The 18,086-nt window shown below is 38.3% G+C and overlaps 5 protein-coding genes across 5 annotated transcripts; 4 read left to right on the forward strand and 1 right to left on the reverse strand.

The window, feature by feature from the left end:
* Positions 1-149: 149 nt before the first annotated feature.
* Positions 150-2,634, forward strand: GCK72_021977 (uncharacterized protein; the record flags this gene model as incomplete). Its single annotated transcript, XM_053734597.1, has 5 exons — positions 150-293; positions 355-479; positions 527-833; positions 1,871-2,170; positions 2,218-2,634. 5 exons carry the CDS (start codon positions 150-152, stop codon positions 2,632-2,634), a joined length of 1,293 nt encoding a protein of 430 aa, XP_053583510.1.
* Positions 2,635-2,743: 109 nt separating this feature from the next.
* GCK72_021978 (uncharacterized protein) lies at positions 2,744-4,965 on the reverse strand (the record flags this gene model as incomplete). Its single annotated transcript, XM_003105134.2, has 6 exons — positions 2,744-2,911; positions 2,974-3,131; positions 3,186-3,369; positions 3,937-4,072; positions 4,156-4,396; positions 4,881-4,965. The coding sequence occupies 6 exons, from the start codon at positions 4,963-4,965 to the stop codon at positions 2,744-2,746; spliced, it is 972 nt and encodes a 323-aa protein (XP_003105182.2).
* A 2,673-nt stretch (positions 4,966-7,638) lies between these two features.
* Positions 7,639-11,153, forward strand: GCK72_021979 (uncharacterized protein; the record flags this gene model as incomplete). Its single annotated transcript, XM_053734598.1, has 9 exons — positions 7,639-7,800; positions 7,853-7,999; positions 8,801-8,911; positions 8,966-9,195; positions 9,820-9,995; positions 10,045-10,265; positions 10,316-10,519; positions 10,574-10,765; positions 10,917-11,153. The coding sequence occupies 9 exons, from the start codon at positions 7,639-7,641 to the stop codon at positions 11,151-11,153; spliced, it is 1,680 nt and encodes a 559-aa protein (XP_053583511.1).
* Positions 11,154-11,916: 763 nt separating this feature from the next.
* GCK72_021980 (uncharacterized protein) lies at positions 11,917-13,553 on the forward strand (the record flags this gene model as incomplete). The annotated part of the gene is made up of 9 exons (XM_053734599.1): positions 11,917-12,077; positions 12,127-12,240; positions 12,285-12,387; positions 12,442-12,587; positions 12,635-12,754; positions 12,799-12,991; positions 13,035-13,210; positions 13,256-13,369; positions 13,421-13,553. 9 exons carry the CDS (start codon positions 11,917-11,919, stop codon positions 13,551-13,553), a joined length of 1,260 nt encoding a protein of 419 aa, XP_053583512.1.
* A 458-nt stretch (positions 13,554-14,011) lies between these two features.
* Positions 14,012-17,960, forward strand: GCK72_021981 (uncharacterized protein; the record flags this gene model as incomplete). Its single annotated transcript, XM_003105127.2, has 8 exons — positions 14,012-14,128; positions 14,182-14,360; positions 14,417-14,921; positions 14,968-15,252; positions 15,309-15,547; positions 17,184-17,442; positions 17,494-17,687; positions 17,744-17,960. 8 exons carry the CDS (start codon positions 14,012-14,014, stop codon positions 17,958-17,960), a joined length of 1,995 nt encoding a protein of 664 aa, XP_003105175.2.
* Between the last annotated feature and the right edge of the window lie 126 nt (positions 17,961-18,086).

Consider the following 18,086-nt stretch of genomic DNA (forward strand, 5'->3'; position numbering starts at 1 on the left):
GTGTTCGGTGGGGCGCAATTTCTCATTTATTTCACTTTTCAACTAAATTTTCTTGAATTTAAGTTTCTTATAGAAATTCCTACATTTTCTTTGGCGAAAACACAATAAATAATAAATAAATAATTCAAATCCAACGTTTTTCAGGTAAAATGGACTGCTATATCGGTGCCACGACCGGTACATTCAAGGGAGCACTTCTCAAAGATAACACTTTCGAAAATCTGAATAAAGTGAGCACTTTGGACCCGAAAAGCGATGAAATCACTTCGATGATTTGGAATGATGATCAGCAGGTACACGAATTGGAATTTAAAACATTATTTATTTTAAAATTTTATTTTTTTTTAATTTCAGACAGAAATTTTAATCGCCCGAATGAATCGAGATCTCCAGCTGTACGATATCGAGCAAAATGAACAAGTTTCGATTCTAACAGTCACAGGAGGTACCGGACCAATTAAAGGACTTCATAAATTAGAGTAACTAAATAAAATCGCTATTTTTCGAACCAATTTAAAATTTTCAGCGAAAAAATCGTGACATGCGTCGAAAGTGGTGAACTTCAAGTGTGGAACGACAAATCCGAAACGGTTTCCGAGTGGAAGTGTGGTCCCGGTGTGGCAGTGATGCGCGGCTCCGACGAGAAGCCGGAAATCGTGACGGGCGGTATGAAGAATCTGTTGAAGACGTGGAATTTGGAGACTGGGCAACAAGTGTGGAGTGCGAAGAATGTGCCGCCCGATATGCTTGGATTGGAGATTCCGATTATGATCACCGATGCGAGATTCATTCCAGGAGAGAATACGATTCTCGAGGCGACGAAGCTTCATGAGGTGCGGAATCTGCACTGCGGATTGGAACGAAACCTATTATTTGGGCTAAAATGTCTCATAATAGTGGTTAAAATCACATTTTCTATGTTTAGGCACAATATTCAGTGAATTTTTCTAATTATCAGCCAAAAAGACACAAATATAAGCGAAACATGTTTCAGAGTTATGAGAAACCCACCGGATAGCTCTGATATTCAATAAGAATTCTTTGATAGGAAAATGCGCAAGTGTAGAGCTCTATAAGTGAGAAATCTATGAAAAATTGCATCTAATGCTACTAAAACTGAATTTTTACGTCAAAACTATCGATTTTTCGGCTCGGTTCACTTTTAATCGCTCCTTGAATCGAAGTTTTAAGTGGGTATTCCAAAATTTAAGATTTTTGATTTTAATCGATTCAGAAAGCCCGGGAAAACAGAAAATCCTCTTGAAGTTAAGTCCGAAAATCCAAAAATCGTTTTCCGTCGTGCAGTTTTTAGTACATTTCAGTAGAAATTCTCCTCGTCTGCACGTGAATGATAGTTTTTCGAATTTTTTCTTTAAAAATTTTGAAACATTCCTTTCATGTGTCGACGAGGAGAACTCACTTCACTCTGATTTTCGAACCTAACTCCAAAACGATTTTCCGTTTTCCCTGGCTTTCTGAATGGATTCAAAAAAAATTTTGAACACCTCCTTCCCCCCTTTACTCCAAATTTTCTGCTTGAACACATGCTTCCTCCGGAGCTCCGGAGACTTTTCAGGGACTGATGGATTCATATTAAAAATTCTAAATTTTAAAATTCGCACTTAAAACTTCGATTCATAGAACGGCCAAAAGTCAATTGAGCCGACAAATTAATAGTTTTGAATTAAAAATTCAGATTTTTTTCCAATTCGATGCGATTTTTCATAAATTTCACGGTTATTCAGGTCAAAACTTTCACATTTTGCTATCGATCTCTTAACTCGCTTTAAACTAGTTTTCGGACCTAACCCCAATACGATGTTCTCTTTTAGAATCGATTAATATAAAAAAACTTTTCCATAATTTCCAGATGCGCGTCTACGATCCACGTGCTCAACGAAGGCCCGTCAAAAAGATTGTATTCATGGAGAACCCGATCATGTGCACATCGCTCACCAACAAAACAAACCAGATTCTCGCCGCCAACTCGATCGGCGAAATGGGATTGTTCGATTTGCGTAGTAAAGTGCATCCGATGTGTAAATTCAAGGGACAAGCCGGATCGATTCGAAGCATTTCTGGCCATCCGACAATGCCGTTGGCGGCGTCGGTGGGAATTGATCGATTCTTGAGAGTTCATGATTTGCAGACCAGGAAAATGGTTCATAAGGTGCGCCAGCTTTCCAAGGACCATTTTTTTCTATTTTTGAGTTCCAGATCTACTGCAAAGCTCGCCTGAATCGTGTGCTCCTCCGAAATGAGCTCTCCATTCTAAACGACCGAAAATCCGCGGCCAAAAAAGAAATCGACGAGGATGAAGCCGAGTACGGAAAGATGACAGAAGACGGCTACCGATCTGAAAGCGATGATGATGACGTCATCGAGGAAGACGACGTTTGGGATGTTATGGAGCCGGTGGCCAAGAAAAAGAAGATGTCGCACGATGACGTGGAAATCGTGGAAGAGGTGGAGAATCAGAAGTCTAAAAGGAAGCGGAAGGCAGTTGTGGTGCCAGAAGAGGAGATAAAGGAGGAGGTGGAGTCTGACGTGGAGGAGATTCAGAAGCCGTCGCCGAATAAAACACCAAAATCTGGGAAGAAAGTGCTGCTGAAAAAGAAGGCGAAGAAGGTCTAATTCTCTTAAATTGTTTTTTTGTTGATTTTTAGTTTTTATTCACTGTTTTCTTGTTGTTTTATTGAAAAATTCCATTATGACCCGTTTTCGAAAAAGAGTCCCCCGGACTTTAATAACAAACCCCCGTATATTTACAAATTAGGTCTAGATATACATCCACTCTTGTGAACCTTGCTAGCATGTTACTCGGACATCCACGGGTGCCAAATGAGGTGATGGCGATCAAGAAGGCCCGTCCGAACTCGTCGCGATACTCGAGACCACCTCCACTATCCCCCTGAAAATTATTATTTTATGGTATAATTCTTTGATTCTAGACTCCCAGTTTACATGACTTACATGGCAAGTCCGGGGCGCCGAGTAGTTATAAATGTCCATCGAGGTAGCACAAACATAGTCATCCGCGCTGGCTGGCAGCCTATCACTCCACGGTCTCCGACAATCCTGATCAACTCTCATTGGAATCTCATGGATCAGTGGACCGCTTTCGTTGAAAACTAAAAAGCATCGGTTTTTTGAGACTTTTCTGAGATCCCTCTCAGGCATCTTACTATAACTCCTTCCCCAGCCGGGAACTGTCAACGCTCTGGTATAATACATTTGTGGACGTGGAAGACAAATCGGTTGTATATCCTTCCCGAATTGTATTCGTTTCTCCACTTCTACAATAGCCCAGTCGTGTCCCTGTGTACAGTTGGAAGCGGCGAAGTCCCCGTCGACAAGGACACTCCGGATCTGGAAACGAAAAAAGGAAAATGTGTTGAATTTCAATGATTTGAACATGACAGTGTCGACTGTTCGTTCTCATGGTGGCCTAAGTTGTCTGCATCGAGATTCTAGGCCATATTTTTATTAAGATTGCAAATTGCTTCCTCACTTGATAGTATAACGGTGCCAAGGATTTTTACGTGTTGTATCTTTCAATCTAACCGCGACGCGCACGCAACGCGACTCAAAAAAATCAAATCTATTTGTTGCGAACCTTACGCCTCCAACTTCTGTGAGCTATTACCCATTCGTCGGTGTGGCTGACCGCTCGCTCAAAGTTCGGCACCGTAGGTATCGAAATTCCGCAACGGGACCCGAGACCCACACCTCGTCCCCGGGCCGAACTCTCGGCGTGGTATGGGACAGGCGAATAGATAACAGCTTATATTATCGAGTGAGGAACCTAATTGCTATCTAAAAGAAATAATGACCTAGAATTTGAAAACCCAAAAACTTAGGTCACCATGAGCCGAATCCTCGGATCGAACTCTGAGCGAGCCGTCAGTCACAGGCGAATAAGATGAACCGTCTCACCTTATTATGCACCACATCAGGCTTCGGACACCTAGTATCATTTGGGAACTCATCCGTGAATCCACGTATACACTTCCCACCATAAGCGACTTTTCTGGTTTCACGGAGGAATTCAATGGATCGGTACACGGAGCTACTGAAAAAGTTTAAATATAAGTTAAACAAGCAAAAAATGCTTCCGATTCTTAAAATTGTACAAAAAATCAGACGAAAACTCACTTCGGATGCTTCAAATCCCGATCCATACACAAGTTGCCTCTTGCCCCGATCGTTGTGACAAATCCATGTGCCGCTGTGAGTATATGATACGGACTGATAATAGATCCACCCAGCCTGTTCACTCCATCCACAGTAAATGACACCGCCCATGGGAATCTCTTGTGTTTCGACGTCTTCTGATTACCACATGTCTCCCAGAGCAACTGATTTTGGATAGGGGAGAGGAAGGAGTCGGTGGAGACTGGAAAAAAGACTAGAGATATGTAATAAAAATTTTGAGGATATCTGAAAATTAGCCAAACGTTGTTAAAATTGCTAAATTTAACCTACTATAGATACCATATCTAACTAAAAATGCACAAAATCTCAAAAAATTCAGAAAACACGCTTCTAGACCCAAAAAAAACGTGAGAAAACTGATCAAAATAAGCCGAATTCTCAAAATTGCGTTCTAGTCTACTGTAGGTGCATCATATCTCACTGCAAAATGGACAATATTCAAAGGTACCTATCTCAAATGTGAGCGGAGCTACCAAAAAGTTGTTAACTATGAAAATAAAGATCCTGCTATGATCTACACAACCATGTAACAATAACATTTCTACCCCGGAAAGCCGTGACGGGATCTCAAAGTTAGCCGATCTCAGCCGATCTTAATCGATCTTAACCGATCTCAACCAATTTAGCATCCAAACTTCATGAGCAATCAAAAACCTAAAACTTACAACTATCGCCAATCCAAATAGGTTGAAATGTGATCACTGATGGAACGGTGGAGAGAAGAGAGGCAACAACAATCAAGCATATCATTCACGTTTCCTCTCCCTTGAAATAAGAAAAAAAAGAATTGTTACAAAACAAGAAATGGGGAGGGGACGGGGGGTTAAATGAGATCATTAAGATATTTAACCTTGATTTTGTATAGACCATGGCTAAACGGCTAACATTGGGGGAGTACCAAAAAATTGATTGAAATGTGGGTTGGGGGCTGATTGAAAAAGAGGAAGTTAGTAGGAATATTGAATGAAAATTTTAAAAAATGAGGGAACTTTTTTTTCAAACTTGGTAAGGGAAAAACAGAAAATCGTCTTGGGGTTAGGTTTTTTTTGAAATTCAAAAAACGTTTGAACTAAGTTTTGACCGAAACTTTGAAATAATTTGAATTTTTTTCCGAATCGGTCGAATTTTTGACTATTTCAGAATTAAATCGAAAGCTAGTTATGCATCAAGAGATTGGATTTTTTTGCAAATTTTTTAAAAATTCAAAGAACTTGGTCAATCAAAAATCTTTTCTTGAAACCGGGCCGAAATTTGACAAGTTTTGTTTTTTTTTACATTTGCTGAAATTAGGTCGAATTGAAGGGCATGTCAAAAACCTTGTTTAGTCGAATCATTTTTAACTTGAGCTACATTTTTAGAGCAAACCACGACGTTTATTTTTGTACTAAGTTGACATAATTTTGAACGAGCCTTGAAAACGCTTTGAAAAGATATAAGTGACCGTGGAGTTACAAACTTTCTATTTTTTGCGAGCTTTGACCTTGTTTTCCGAATACCAAGCCTCCAGGGCAAAAACCGAATATATATTTAGAATCAGCGTTTCCCAGCTTTTCAATGATATAAGTCAAGTCCCATAACTCCATACTGACTACATAACCTTCCCTAGTTAAATAGAACAACATGGTTTTTTTGAAGATGACAATTATCTAGGGAAATTTTTCGTACAATAATAAGATCTATTACAAAGATCGAAATAAAAAATTATAACTCTTAGCATTGAGACACATATCTGAAGTAAGCCTATTTAAAATGCCAAAAAATAAAGGTAGAAGAGATAAAAAGTGAGGTTATAACAGTGAGTGCGTAACAGTGAAAGGTGTAGTAATAAATCATGTTCTTTTCTTTTCCACCCCCTCATCTCTACACCTTTTAAAAGGAAAGGGAGGCAATGATGACAGAGACAGCTAATTGACATATATGAGGAAATAAACAAAAAGAACCATTTTCAAAACAAAAGAAGTTATAGAGAAGAAGGGACACCAACACATACAATCAGACAATCAGTGCAGTTTGCAAAAACGAAGAGGAAATTCAATTGGTTGATGACTAGGTGAGGGATGTTTCTCCGACTATGTTGGTTTTCTACAAGAAGAGTTGAGAAAGTTGAAAGATGCCAATTTTATTTCTACAAGATTCGACATCTGAGCTTAGCTGGGAGAGTGTTATAATGGTGAGTCAGGTTTTTACAGGCTTGAAAAAGTTGGAGGATTTGAATTGATTTGAAATGTGCAGTATGTAACGATCACTTGTTCTTGCAGTTTGTAGTCAAATTGTCTCTGGTAAAAATTCTGAGGATTCTTATGCAGAACTAATGGGTGCAGAACTAATCTTCTGGGTAAGCTATTAAAAATCTCTAGGAGCCCTCCTTAGAATCAAGTCAAGTTTTAGACTATGATTCAGAATTAGCAGCAAAATCATAAAAAATTGAAAAAAACAGTTTTTTTAAGCCGGGTCTTTAAAATTTTCCTAGGGCCGGGCCTTGACAAGAATGGAAAACACTTGTTTGCTAGAACATCTAGATACACAGACCGAACTTCTTGATGACATTTGGTAAAGCTTGTCAATTTGGCATCCGGACACCCGGATATCCGTCCGTCTATTCAATCTCCCTTTCCTTTAATAAGGTAGTACACACATTCTTGACTCCAAACATTTTTCCTCCCCCTCCTTCCAAAAAATGCTCGGTCGAAAGCCCCGAGTCGCCTCTATCATGATGAAGCGTTTTCCGTTCGTGTCAATTCCCATAGGTGGGGTGGTCGGTGCCGCCCGTCTTCTGCTATTCTTCTTCCAAGAATCAGAATTATTTTTGACGACGTCAGTTGGTAAAAACCGGGAAAAAAGCAGGCGACGTCAGAATAGTTGCCATTCTTTTCCTCTCTCTCCACTTTTTCAAAATCAAAAAGTGGTCTTTTTTTTGTTGGAAAGAACTCAAAAATGGAAGGAACTTATCCCTCGGGAGATGACAGTTTTGCTCTGTGCCGAAAAGTTTCGAGAGGGCTGGGAGGAGGCAACACTCTTTTGTTTTATTATTTGGATGATAGTGTCGAGCTGGTGTCGAGACTCAATTTTTGCAACATTTCCGGAAGAAACTCAAAACATTTTTCTTTGATCTTTGTTTTATTTTTTTTGGCCCATTTTTAGTATTCTTGATAGCAGCGATCCAAGTTTTAGTTAGAGTTGCTTTGAGTCACATTTCCGTCTGCTTGAAATCTGGAAATATAGGTTCATGGCACTAAACCTATATTTTTGAGCTGAAAATGCGCATTAAGCTGTATAATTTTTAAAACAGGCATTAGACAATATAATGCTGATAGATCGTATCCATCTCCTCAGTTTTCTGCCGAAGTTCTTAATCTACCCGATTTCTCTCTGTTAGCTGGCTTTCACGTATGCATTTCCCCGATTCTAGATATTCTTGGCAAAATGTTGCTATCCCATGGCGAAAGCCGCCAGTCATTCAAACAAAAAAAGGCGGAAGAAAAGCGGAGACGAAGTTCATCGGGTCATCAACCACAGGCTAAACAGAGTCTTGCCGTTCTGGCTCAGTTGATGTTGCCAGCGTTGATAGAAGAGCATACTGCACAGGTTCATAAATCACTAATAATAAGTATGATGAGAAATGATAACTCATTTTTAGCAAGAAGAAGTGCTCGTACCAACACACTACCGGGCAGACGGATCGATAGCTTCAGTGGCCACAAATCGGCGGCATGTTCTGCAACGGGTGAACTTGCTGCAACGAGCAAACGGCCAGATGAGGAAAGGAGCCGCAGGCGTGTGGGATGTAAGTTTTGATAAATTGGGTATTTTGGACCAAGGATATTGGAAAATCGGTTAAAGTCTGAAAGGTTTTGGAGCCCTCCCTGTTCAGAAAAGTTCAGCTGGACTAAAGTCCAACGGGATTCCTCTGGGTAAAGGCTATGCATAAAAGAAACCAACTTAAAGGCATAAGGATACCGTAAAAACGGTATATGTAATAGAACATCACCTTCTACATGCTTAAAATTCCCCACTAGCGTTTTCCTGGACATTTTTCATTATTCCGATAAAAATCAGCGTGATTAGTATAGCATTATAAATAGCAAACAGATTGTCTAGAAAAGTATTTAGTGTACTTTTAGGAGCCTCCAAATCCCAAAAACTTCACTGGAAGGCAGTTTAAAAATATAACAGCATGCCGTTATAATCCAGTTTTTACGGTAATTTAAATTTGTTTTAAACATCACTCTTACTAAATTCTGACCCAAAATCCTCAATTTCATTACCCTTCATCGGAAGTTCTTGTGATCTCCGTCCCCTTTTATCTCACTAGTGCCTAGAAGTGCTCAAATCCAAATATCCTGTGAGAAGGGTCCCCTTGAAAAAGGGGAAAGAGATGGAGACAATTGGCTTAAATAGAAGAGGTCCTCTCTTTCGCTCCGTTCACTTGATTTAATATAAACGACCTCTCTCCTCTCCTATCCAAAGGTCTCTTCTTTATCTGCCCTGTGACGTGTAACGGGGAAAAAATGTTTGGAAATATTCTACCGAATACTAGCAATGTGAGTTTTGTACTAGAACCCAATAGAGTTTTTATGGTTTTTAGATTGCCGGACGAGCCCATCTTGCTGGAAAACGGAAAGTGGAACAATTGCAGCAAAAGCCTCCACTATGGCTGGTTATATTGAATAGAGCATATCATAAATATGGATTGAAGGTCAGGGTTTTTTTACTGGTGTTTAGAAGAATTTAGAAAAAAGTTTTTTTCCAGCACGCAGTCCTAATAATTGTTTTTCTCATTTATTGCATTGCCGGTGGTCTAGTCTTCTGGCTTATTGAGGAGCCTTATCAATCGGAACTCAGAGACAAATGGTATCAAAAAATCGATTACAATAGAACAGAACGAGTGGATATTATGATGAAGAAAGTGTTCAATAATTCGGATTTCTTAATTTATATCAAGGGAAACACATCGACACGGTTGGCACAGTTTTTTAAGGAGTAAGAGATTTTTTTAAAGATCCTACCTGTCCTAGAAGAGAAATCTTGGTAGACGCGGCTTTCCAACGATCTATAAATTTGGTTATAGGTACTTTCGACTACGGGGAGTCCATTTCTGCAGCCAATTCTCGCTGAATGTCTCTACGAGCCGAGTTATGAGCTCTCAAACTTTTCATATGGTTAAGCTTTTTCACATGGAATTCCCAATCGGAAGCATATACGCCACCGCGCGGTTCCATTTGCGTTCCTCAACGGTTTACCTGTCTTCGTACGTTCCAAAAATAAAAAAATCTTGCGTATACTATTTGACGATTCGAAATTCCATGTGAAAAAGCTTGTCCATATAATAAGTTTGAGAGCTCATAACTCGGCTCGCAGAGACATTTAGCCGGTTTTGAACTCTTGTAGTCGTAAGTACCTATAACCAAATTTATAGATCGTTTATTGTCGCAACAAAAAAGTTCCGACATTTTTTCCCCCTCGGTGTTTGCGGACTCAAGCCAAAATTTGATAATTTTGGCTTGAGTCCGCAAACACCGACGAGGAAAAAATGTCGGAACTTTTTTATTTCGATAATAAAAGTTGCGTCGCCAAAGACTTCCCTTGTAAGGTTTTTGCTTTCAGAGAATTTGCCTCTTATGAGAATCAACTCGGTGTTAAATGGAGTCAACAAAAAATGGACTGGGATTTCTGGAATGCTGTGCTATTTGCGGGTACTATATGCACTACTATAGGATATGGGCACATTTATCCGATGACTGATGCAGGGAGGCTACTCACCATGTGTTTTGCACTATTTGGTTAGTTTTTAAGTAGTCTTTTCGATTTGTAGTCTATGTGAAATTTCAGGTATTCCTCTCATGCTGCTAGTGCTTCAAGATTTTGGAAAACTTCTGACAATCACCATGAAGTTTCCATGGTTTCAAACGAAACGGCTTATGAGACGAATAATGAGATGTTGTACGAAGCAACCGATAGAGGAGATGAAGGAAATTGAGAAGCAGGAACGTCATGATTTGGATATTTTTGATCTTCCATTACCAGTTGGTATCGGCTTGATTGTAGTTTGGGTGAGTAAATTAAATTTGGCGTGGGGCACATCATATATTCTATTTTACAGATTTTCATCTGCTCCTTTGTCTTATCGGTTTGGGATCATAACTGGACACTCCTCGAGTCTTTCTACTTTTTCTTCACCTCTTTATCTACAGTAGGGCTCGGTGACTTAGTCCCATCGTCCCCTCGTCTCTTGATAACAATGTTTGGTTTTATTCTTGTTGGACTGTCACTTGTCTCAATGGTTATCAATCTTCTGCAGGCTAAGGTAAGGATTCTTGATTTTGGATTTTTCTCTACTATTCCTAATGATATTTTCCAGATGAAATCCACATACGAAGCGGGTCGAAACGAGGATAAATCGGTTGTCCATCATGCTCACCATCACGCATTACCGACTTCACTTGGTGTAATGCGATGCTATTCAGTAGATGAAGAAAAGAAAGCAGATGTATCGGAGAGGAGTTTGTCAAGGTCCACTCAAACAAGTTTGAGTTTACCTGGAGTTAGGCAGGTGAGGTTTAGTTATTCAGTTGGGTGTGCTTAGAAGGAGAACAGTTTTCGAGATGCTGATAAGAAAAAAAACTGATAAGAAAATGTATTATTATTATAATTATACACTCCATTAATAATTACACACTCCATTAAAATCAATATTTTCCCAGGTGGTCCTCCGCTCAGACGGTGTCCATTGGGTGCACACTGACACCTCCTCACCCACAAAGTCGCCCGACGAAGTCACGAATCTTGTGGAAATGGAGACGGCGCTCCGAGTGTGCGAACAAATTGGGGATAATAATAATGAAGAATATTCGGAAGGCGAATCTCTTATTTGTGAAGCAGAAGCGCTTCTGGAGTTGGGAGAGTGTCTTTCGGATTTGGAACGATGTGATAGCATTTGATTCATGATTTTTTTTGTGTTCGGTTAAAAAAATTACGTATGAAGTTTATTCAATTATTTATTTAATTCTAATTTGAAATATATAAAACACTATGCCATTTGATAAATAAATCGCTTATTGCGAAATCGATACATCTTCTCTATTACTTGATGGCATCAAGTTGATAGGCCGATGTAAACGTGCTCTATTGCTATCAGGCGTCCACAGAGAGAAGTCCTAAAACGAAGAATTATTTGCATTTTTTTTCAATTGTTTTTTAAAAATATGAATTTAACTTTAAAATGGGGGAAAATCAAAACTTCAATTATATATAAATCTGGCAATAGGGGTTCTGAACAAACAAAACTGTGACTAAGTGAAATGCGACAAAATGGAAACTTTCTTATACTTATCTTAACTTAACTAACTTGACTTAACTAGCTATAACTTAGCTAACTATAACTTAACTTAACTTAACTTTCTTATTTTCGAGATATCTATTAAAGGCTTATTAATGACATGTAAAAATGTATTTTACATTTCCTCCTTATTCACGAGCGTCGAGAAATTCTTCTTTAGAAGCCTCAGTTAAGCGTTGGTCTAACAGGAGCAAAACTTGTTTAAAAAATACATTTCTCACCGCTTGTGAATAAGGTAAAATATGTATTAAAATACATTTTTACACGACTTGAATAACCAGTTATATTCTGTATTCTTTTGCATCATTAAATCGAATGAACACATAATTGAAGTTAACATTTTTTTAGAACAACTTTTTCAAAAAATGACTCAATCGGTGTCGAAAAATAACATTTTACCGGAGTTTTTGCAATACATGATCGAGATATCTGAGGATCCTGTCGAATTCAAGTCTTTGGAAAAAGAAGCACGCAAGTTTTATGAACACCATCGCAATGAGAAACAAATTGATAGTATAGTGGATAGGTATGTAGTTACTGTTAATTTCAAAGCAATAAAATTCGGACGATTTCAGAATAACCAAATCATTCTCAGGACTTGACTCTTCGCTTGGGGAATACACTCTAAAACAGGAGTTACAAATTGCCTACACTTTCAGATTAGACATTTCAAATGAGATTCGTGAGAAGTGAGTTTTTCACTGAACTATAAAAATGAAAATTCCTTTTCCAGACTCAAGAAACTTGGTTATCTGGAGATGCATTACTTTAAAATTCAAGGATTTATTTCGAATGATGAAGCTTTTCAAGAGATGAAGCGAATCGGAGAGCCGGATGTAAGTAAAAAACTGCGACTTGTTATGAAGATTTAATACATATTAATATTTCAGCCACAAAACACTATTGAATATTTTTTTACCATGTCGGAAAAACTCTACATGATCCAATCATTTGAAGATCTTGTAGCTCGGTTCAAGAAATGGAGGAAAGCACAATCTGGTTGGGGACCAGTAGATGATGAATATTTGTTCAATAAGTAAGCTTAGGCTCCGCCCCCACTTACAACAAAACTCGTGTTTTTAGATTCGCAAACCATTTGACTGATATTCTCCCCGAATCAGTCAAATTTGTTTATCTCATGCATCTAGTACGCATCAAAAACGGCGGAAAGAAGATGGCATTGCTTAAGGAGATGGAGAAGGGGTGAGTTATTTTGATTCCAAGGTAAATCAAGTCGGAAATTTTAGATTGGAGAAGGATGGAATATTTTATCAATTCGATGATAACAACAAACTTAAAAAATTTGAGGTCGAAGAAAGTTTTTATAAAGAGTTCCGTGACCGCTTAGTGGAGATTCGCGTTGAAAGAGGAGAGAATATAAAGGAGTGCTCCGAGAGACCAAATGACGAGCAAGAGAACATTGTTTTGAGAAAATCAGAGGTATGGTTTTAATAATTCCAAAAACAAAGAAAACGCTTTTCAGACACCGAAAAGAACTTCGCAGTTCCAAAGGTACAAACCTGAGGAGCTCGATGAAATAATTAAATTTATTATCCTCGAAATGAAAGAAAAGAAGGAGGACTTTAATTTGAAAGTAACCTGTGAAAAGTATATTAAAAATACCTCATCAAGAAGGAAATGCAGTACAATGGAGACCAAGTGAGTTTTTTTGTAACATTAAAAAAAACTTTCATTTGTTCGCAGAGTCACCGAAATTCTAAAGAAAAATGTTGTGACGTCAAAACCCTATGATTTGGATACACGAATTCTGATTCATTTTGCTCTAAAATGGCCGCTTGATGTATTTTTCATTGGAGAGTGAGTTTTACTTATTTTCATAAGATCAGGACAATCTCGTAAGCTTTTCAGATTAGTCGAAGTATTCTATAAAACTCCAGTTGAAGAATTCGTTTTAAACAAAAATAATAAAGTGATTCGTTACAAGTCAAGGCAAGGATTCAGCCTAGAGCGATCTGACTCGGATTTTATGGAAGCCAGTTAAATGCTTAATTACTCACCTTAATTATTGATTTTCTTGTTTTTTCAATTGTATCAAATTTCAAAATCTTTTTATTTTCCTTCATAATGCATTGTCAATAAATTGTTTTTTACTCCCTCTAGTCATTATCAGTAAACTAATATCAATTTCACCCCTGAAAAAAGTTCCTTATCATTTGAATTTTCGTACCAAAAAGGTAAGAAAAAGACGTCATAAAGTTATATGGAAAGCAGAAAAAAGTTTCCTTGACAAAGTTGTGTTTGATTGACAGGTGCACAAGAGTGAGTCCGTAGTCCGTCTTATCATCTGAAGAAAAACAAAAAAAATGGCTACAACCATTAAAATGCGTTGTATAAAACACCCCTCCGACACCCACAAACTTATCAACCACCGATATTTTGTCTATTATGCCTCAGTACCAGCCCTATTCTCAAATCACTCAACTATTGCCAGTTTCCAGAATGAATCGTTATATCCAAGACGGGGACAATCCGGATATTACTGAAGAACGGAAGAAGGCAACATTTGATGTAGATGGATTTACTGAGTGGTATCATGGAGGAGCGAAGAGATTACAGGTAAATGCTTTACTATTCCTATTATATATATATAAATTTTTCTTTTGTCTCAGGCCCGCCGAGAAGTCGAGAAGTACGTTGAGGACCATAAAGAGCTCCAGGATACACGTCCAACACCATTTATGAGTCGGGAGGAACTAATCGACAATTCCGTTAGAAAAGTGGCTGGAATGGCTAAGTACCACGAAATGATTGACATGACAAACATCGAGAAGACCACTTATTTCATACAGTAAGTCCCAAGTCTTCTGGCAATAAGTTCACAGTTCTTTTCAAAAAATGTTTTAGAATGGTTCATGTCCGCGACGGACAAGCTTTCTCTTTACACTACCTTATGTTCCTTCCCGTTCTTCAATCCCAAGCTTCCTCAGAACAACTCTCCAAATGGATGCCTCGTGCTGTTTCTGGTACCATTATCGGAACATACGCTCAAACAGAAATGGGGCACGGGACAAATATTTCAAAACTGGAGACAACCGCTACGTATGACCCAAAAACCCAAGAGTTTGTTATCAACACTCCGACGGTTAGCGGAGCAAAGTGGTGGCCAGGAAGTCTTGGAAAGTTTTGTAATCATGCAATTGTTGTGGCGAATTTGTGGACTAATGGAAAGTGTGAGGGACCTCACCCATTTATTGTGCAGCTCAGAGACATGGAGACTCACAAGACCCTTCCTAATCTAAAATCGGGAGATATTGGACCAAAGTTAGGGGTTAATGGATCCGATAATGGATATCTACTTTTTGACCAGTTTCGGATCCCAAGAGAGAGCCTGTTGATGCGGCATTCTAAGGTTTTGAATATTCCAAAAACTTATAACTCTCATATTATTTATCCAGGTGCTAGCCGATGGAACCTACGTGAAACCACCGCATTCAAAACTTGCTTACGGTGGAATGGTGTTCGTGAGAAGCATGATGGTTCGAGATATTGCCAATCACCTGGCCAACGCCGTCACAATTGCGACACGCTATTCATGCGTCCGTAGACAAGGAGAGCTGGTTCCTGGAGCCGGTGAAGTCAAAATTCTAGACTATCAGACTCAACAATATCGCATTTTTCCGTACATGGCAAAAGTGATTGCTTTCAGGATTGCTGGAGAGGAGTTGCAAGTAATTTTTAAAGTAAGCAATTACTGCGGTAAGCACTTCAACTAAGAAACTGAACTGTGAGTTTTCAGGAAATCTCCAAACAATTGAAGAAAGGTGAAGCCTCCCAACTTCCCGATATCCATGCTTTGTCATCTGGACTCAAGGCTCTAGTCACATTTGAAGTGCAGCAAGGAATTGAACAATGTCGGCTGGCATGTGGAGGACATGGCTACTCACATGCTTCTGGAATTCCAGAGTTGCTAGCTTTTTCATGTGGAAGCTGTACCTACGAGGGAGATAACTTGGTGTTGCTATTGCAAGTGGCTAAGTGAGTGTTACCCCCCCCCCCCCCCCCCCCCCCCCCCTACACTGCCCGACATAAATATAGAGCCACTTGTGATCATCGACTATCTCACAAAAATGATGATACTTCAGGAAGTTTTCAGAATGGCAAAAATATACATTTATTAGCTGAAAAATGTTGCATGCAAAACATTTTAACTCTGCCTCTTTGTTTTTGGAAAAATAAAAAAAATGTGAAAAATGGCTTCAATCTATCCGACATAAGTATAGAGCCACTCACAAAAAGTGTCAAAAATGAGAAAATTACAAGCTTAAAACTCTGATTTCGGAATCTTCGTCGAAAGTTGAGTTGGTTAGAGATATTTTTCCAACATTTTCAGTTAAAAAATTTGGAGAAAAATGAGAGTTTCTGCGACTTTTCAAGCCTCTCCATTTTCAGTTTGTTTTGTCCAAATAAGTTCTATCTAGCATCTGATTTGTGTCTATATCAAGTGTGTAACTCATGAATTAAGGTTTGGTATAGTTTTTGTAAATATTTGAATCTTTTTGAACAACTTAGGTTGTCTCAAATCAGAAAAGTAGGAAATTTTTTGAAATTTTGCATGCATTTACACAGAAATTTCTGGTATTTTCCATTTTAACTAGTTTTTTTTTGCTTGTCAGACATCGAACTAGTCTTGTTGTTTTGTTTATAAACATTTATCCTGAATGAGCTCCACTGTAAATCAGCAAAGAAAGTAGCAACATGAATTTTCACCTGTATCGTACAGTAGTATATTTTTAGCTCTGGTAAAAAGCGCCGCGCCTTCAGTAAAATTTTGAAATTGCAACAAATCTATGATAATAACACTAATATATGCGGAATTATTGTCATAATTGCTCATTGAACACAGTTTGATTAACCTGATGATTTTGCTACAACTTTTCTGATCAAAAATTTCATGTTGCTACTTTTTTTGCTGATTTACAGTGGAGCTCATTCAGGATAAATGTTGATAAACAAAACAACAAGACCAGTTCGGTGTCTGACAAGCAAAAAAAACTAGTTAAAATGGAAAATACCAGAAATTTCGATGTAAATGCATGCAAAATTTCAAAAAATTTCCAAATATTCGGATTTGAGATGACCTAAGTTGTTCAAAAGGATTCAAATACTCACATAAACTATACTAAACCCTAATTCATGAGTTACACACTTAATATTGAAAAAAATCAGATGCTAGATAGAACTTATTTGGACAAAACAAACTGAAAATTGAGAGGCTTGAAAATTCGCAGAAATTCTCATTTTTCTCAAAATTTTTTAACTGAAAATGTTGGAAAAATATCTCTAACCAACTCAACTTTCGACGAAGATTCCGAAATCAGTGTTTTAAGCTTGTAATTTTCTCATTTTTGACACTTTTTGTGAGTGGCTCTATACTTATGTCGGATAGATTGAAGCCATTTTTCACATTTTCTCGATTTTTCCAAAAATAAATAGGCAGAGTTAAAATGTTTTGCATTCAACATTTTTCAGCTAATAAATGTATATTTTTGCCATTCTAAAAACTTCCTGAAGTATCATCATTTTTGTGAGATAGTCGATGATCACAAGTGGCTCTATATTTATGTCGGGCAGTGTATAATTTATATGTACATAAGATGTGCATTCTCTTCAGATACCTCATGAAAGTGGCCGCTTCAGAAGGACTGAATACGACTGGGATCTGTGGATATCTTCATAAAAAGAGTCAATCAAATGTCTCTACACTGTCAAGTCACAAAACCTATAATGACCATCAGATCGTTCAAGACTTTGAGCACGCTACTAGAAGAGTCGTTCTCCAAGCGTTCAACAAGTTGAAGACTGAAAGTGCCATGTATAAGAGTCATGAAGCATGGAATAGGTGTTCCGTGGAGTTGACCAAGGCCGCGAGGGTAAGTGCACCTCTAGGAACCAAGAATCAGAAATAAAAGTTATCATTGCAGTGGCACATTCGTCTCTACATCGTTCGAATCTTGCTCCTCAAGGTCTCGCAAGCTCCAGAAGATATCCGTCCTGTTTTGAGAACACTTGCCAAGCTATACATCTTTGACCTACAAGTTTCAAATAAGGGCAGTTTCATGGAGAACAGATATATGACACTCCAACAAATCGATGAGCTAAAAAGTGGTGTTTCGGAGTGCGTAGAGATTCTCTCAGTGAGTAGAGAGATGTGTCATAAACTTACTGTTCCAGAGCCCTCGCCACCATTCGCACTGACGCTGTCTCTATTGTGGACGCCTTCGCAATCCATGAAATTGAATTGAAGAGTGTGCTGGGTCGACGGGATGGAAATGTGTACCCGGCGTTGATGGAATGGACTACACACAGTCATCTGAATAAAAAAGATGTTCCGGATGCATTCGAGAAGTACTTGAAGCCAATTATGGAGAAGATTAGGGCTAAAATTTAGAATATATTGAATTTTTTTCTAAATCGTGAGAATAAATAGTTTACTTTTCAAAAAGTTGAGTTTTTCTGAAACTAAAATGTTATTGTTAGAATGTATCATACCTCGCTGAGAAAAACTAAAGAAAAA

The sequence above is a fragment of the Caenorhabditis remanei genome, chromosome V (assembly GCF_010183535.1).
Source record: "Caenorhabditis remanei strain PX506 chromosome V, whole genome shotgun sequence".
NCBI lineage: Eukaryota > Metazoa > Nematoda > Chromadorea > Rhabditida > Rhabditidae > Caenorhabditis > Caenorhabditis remanei.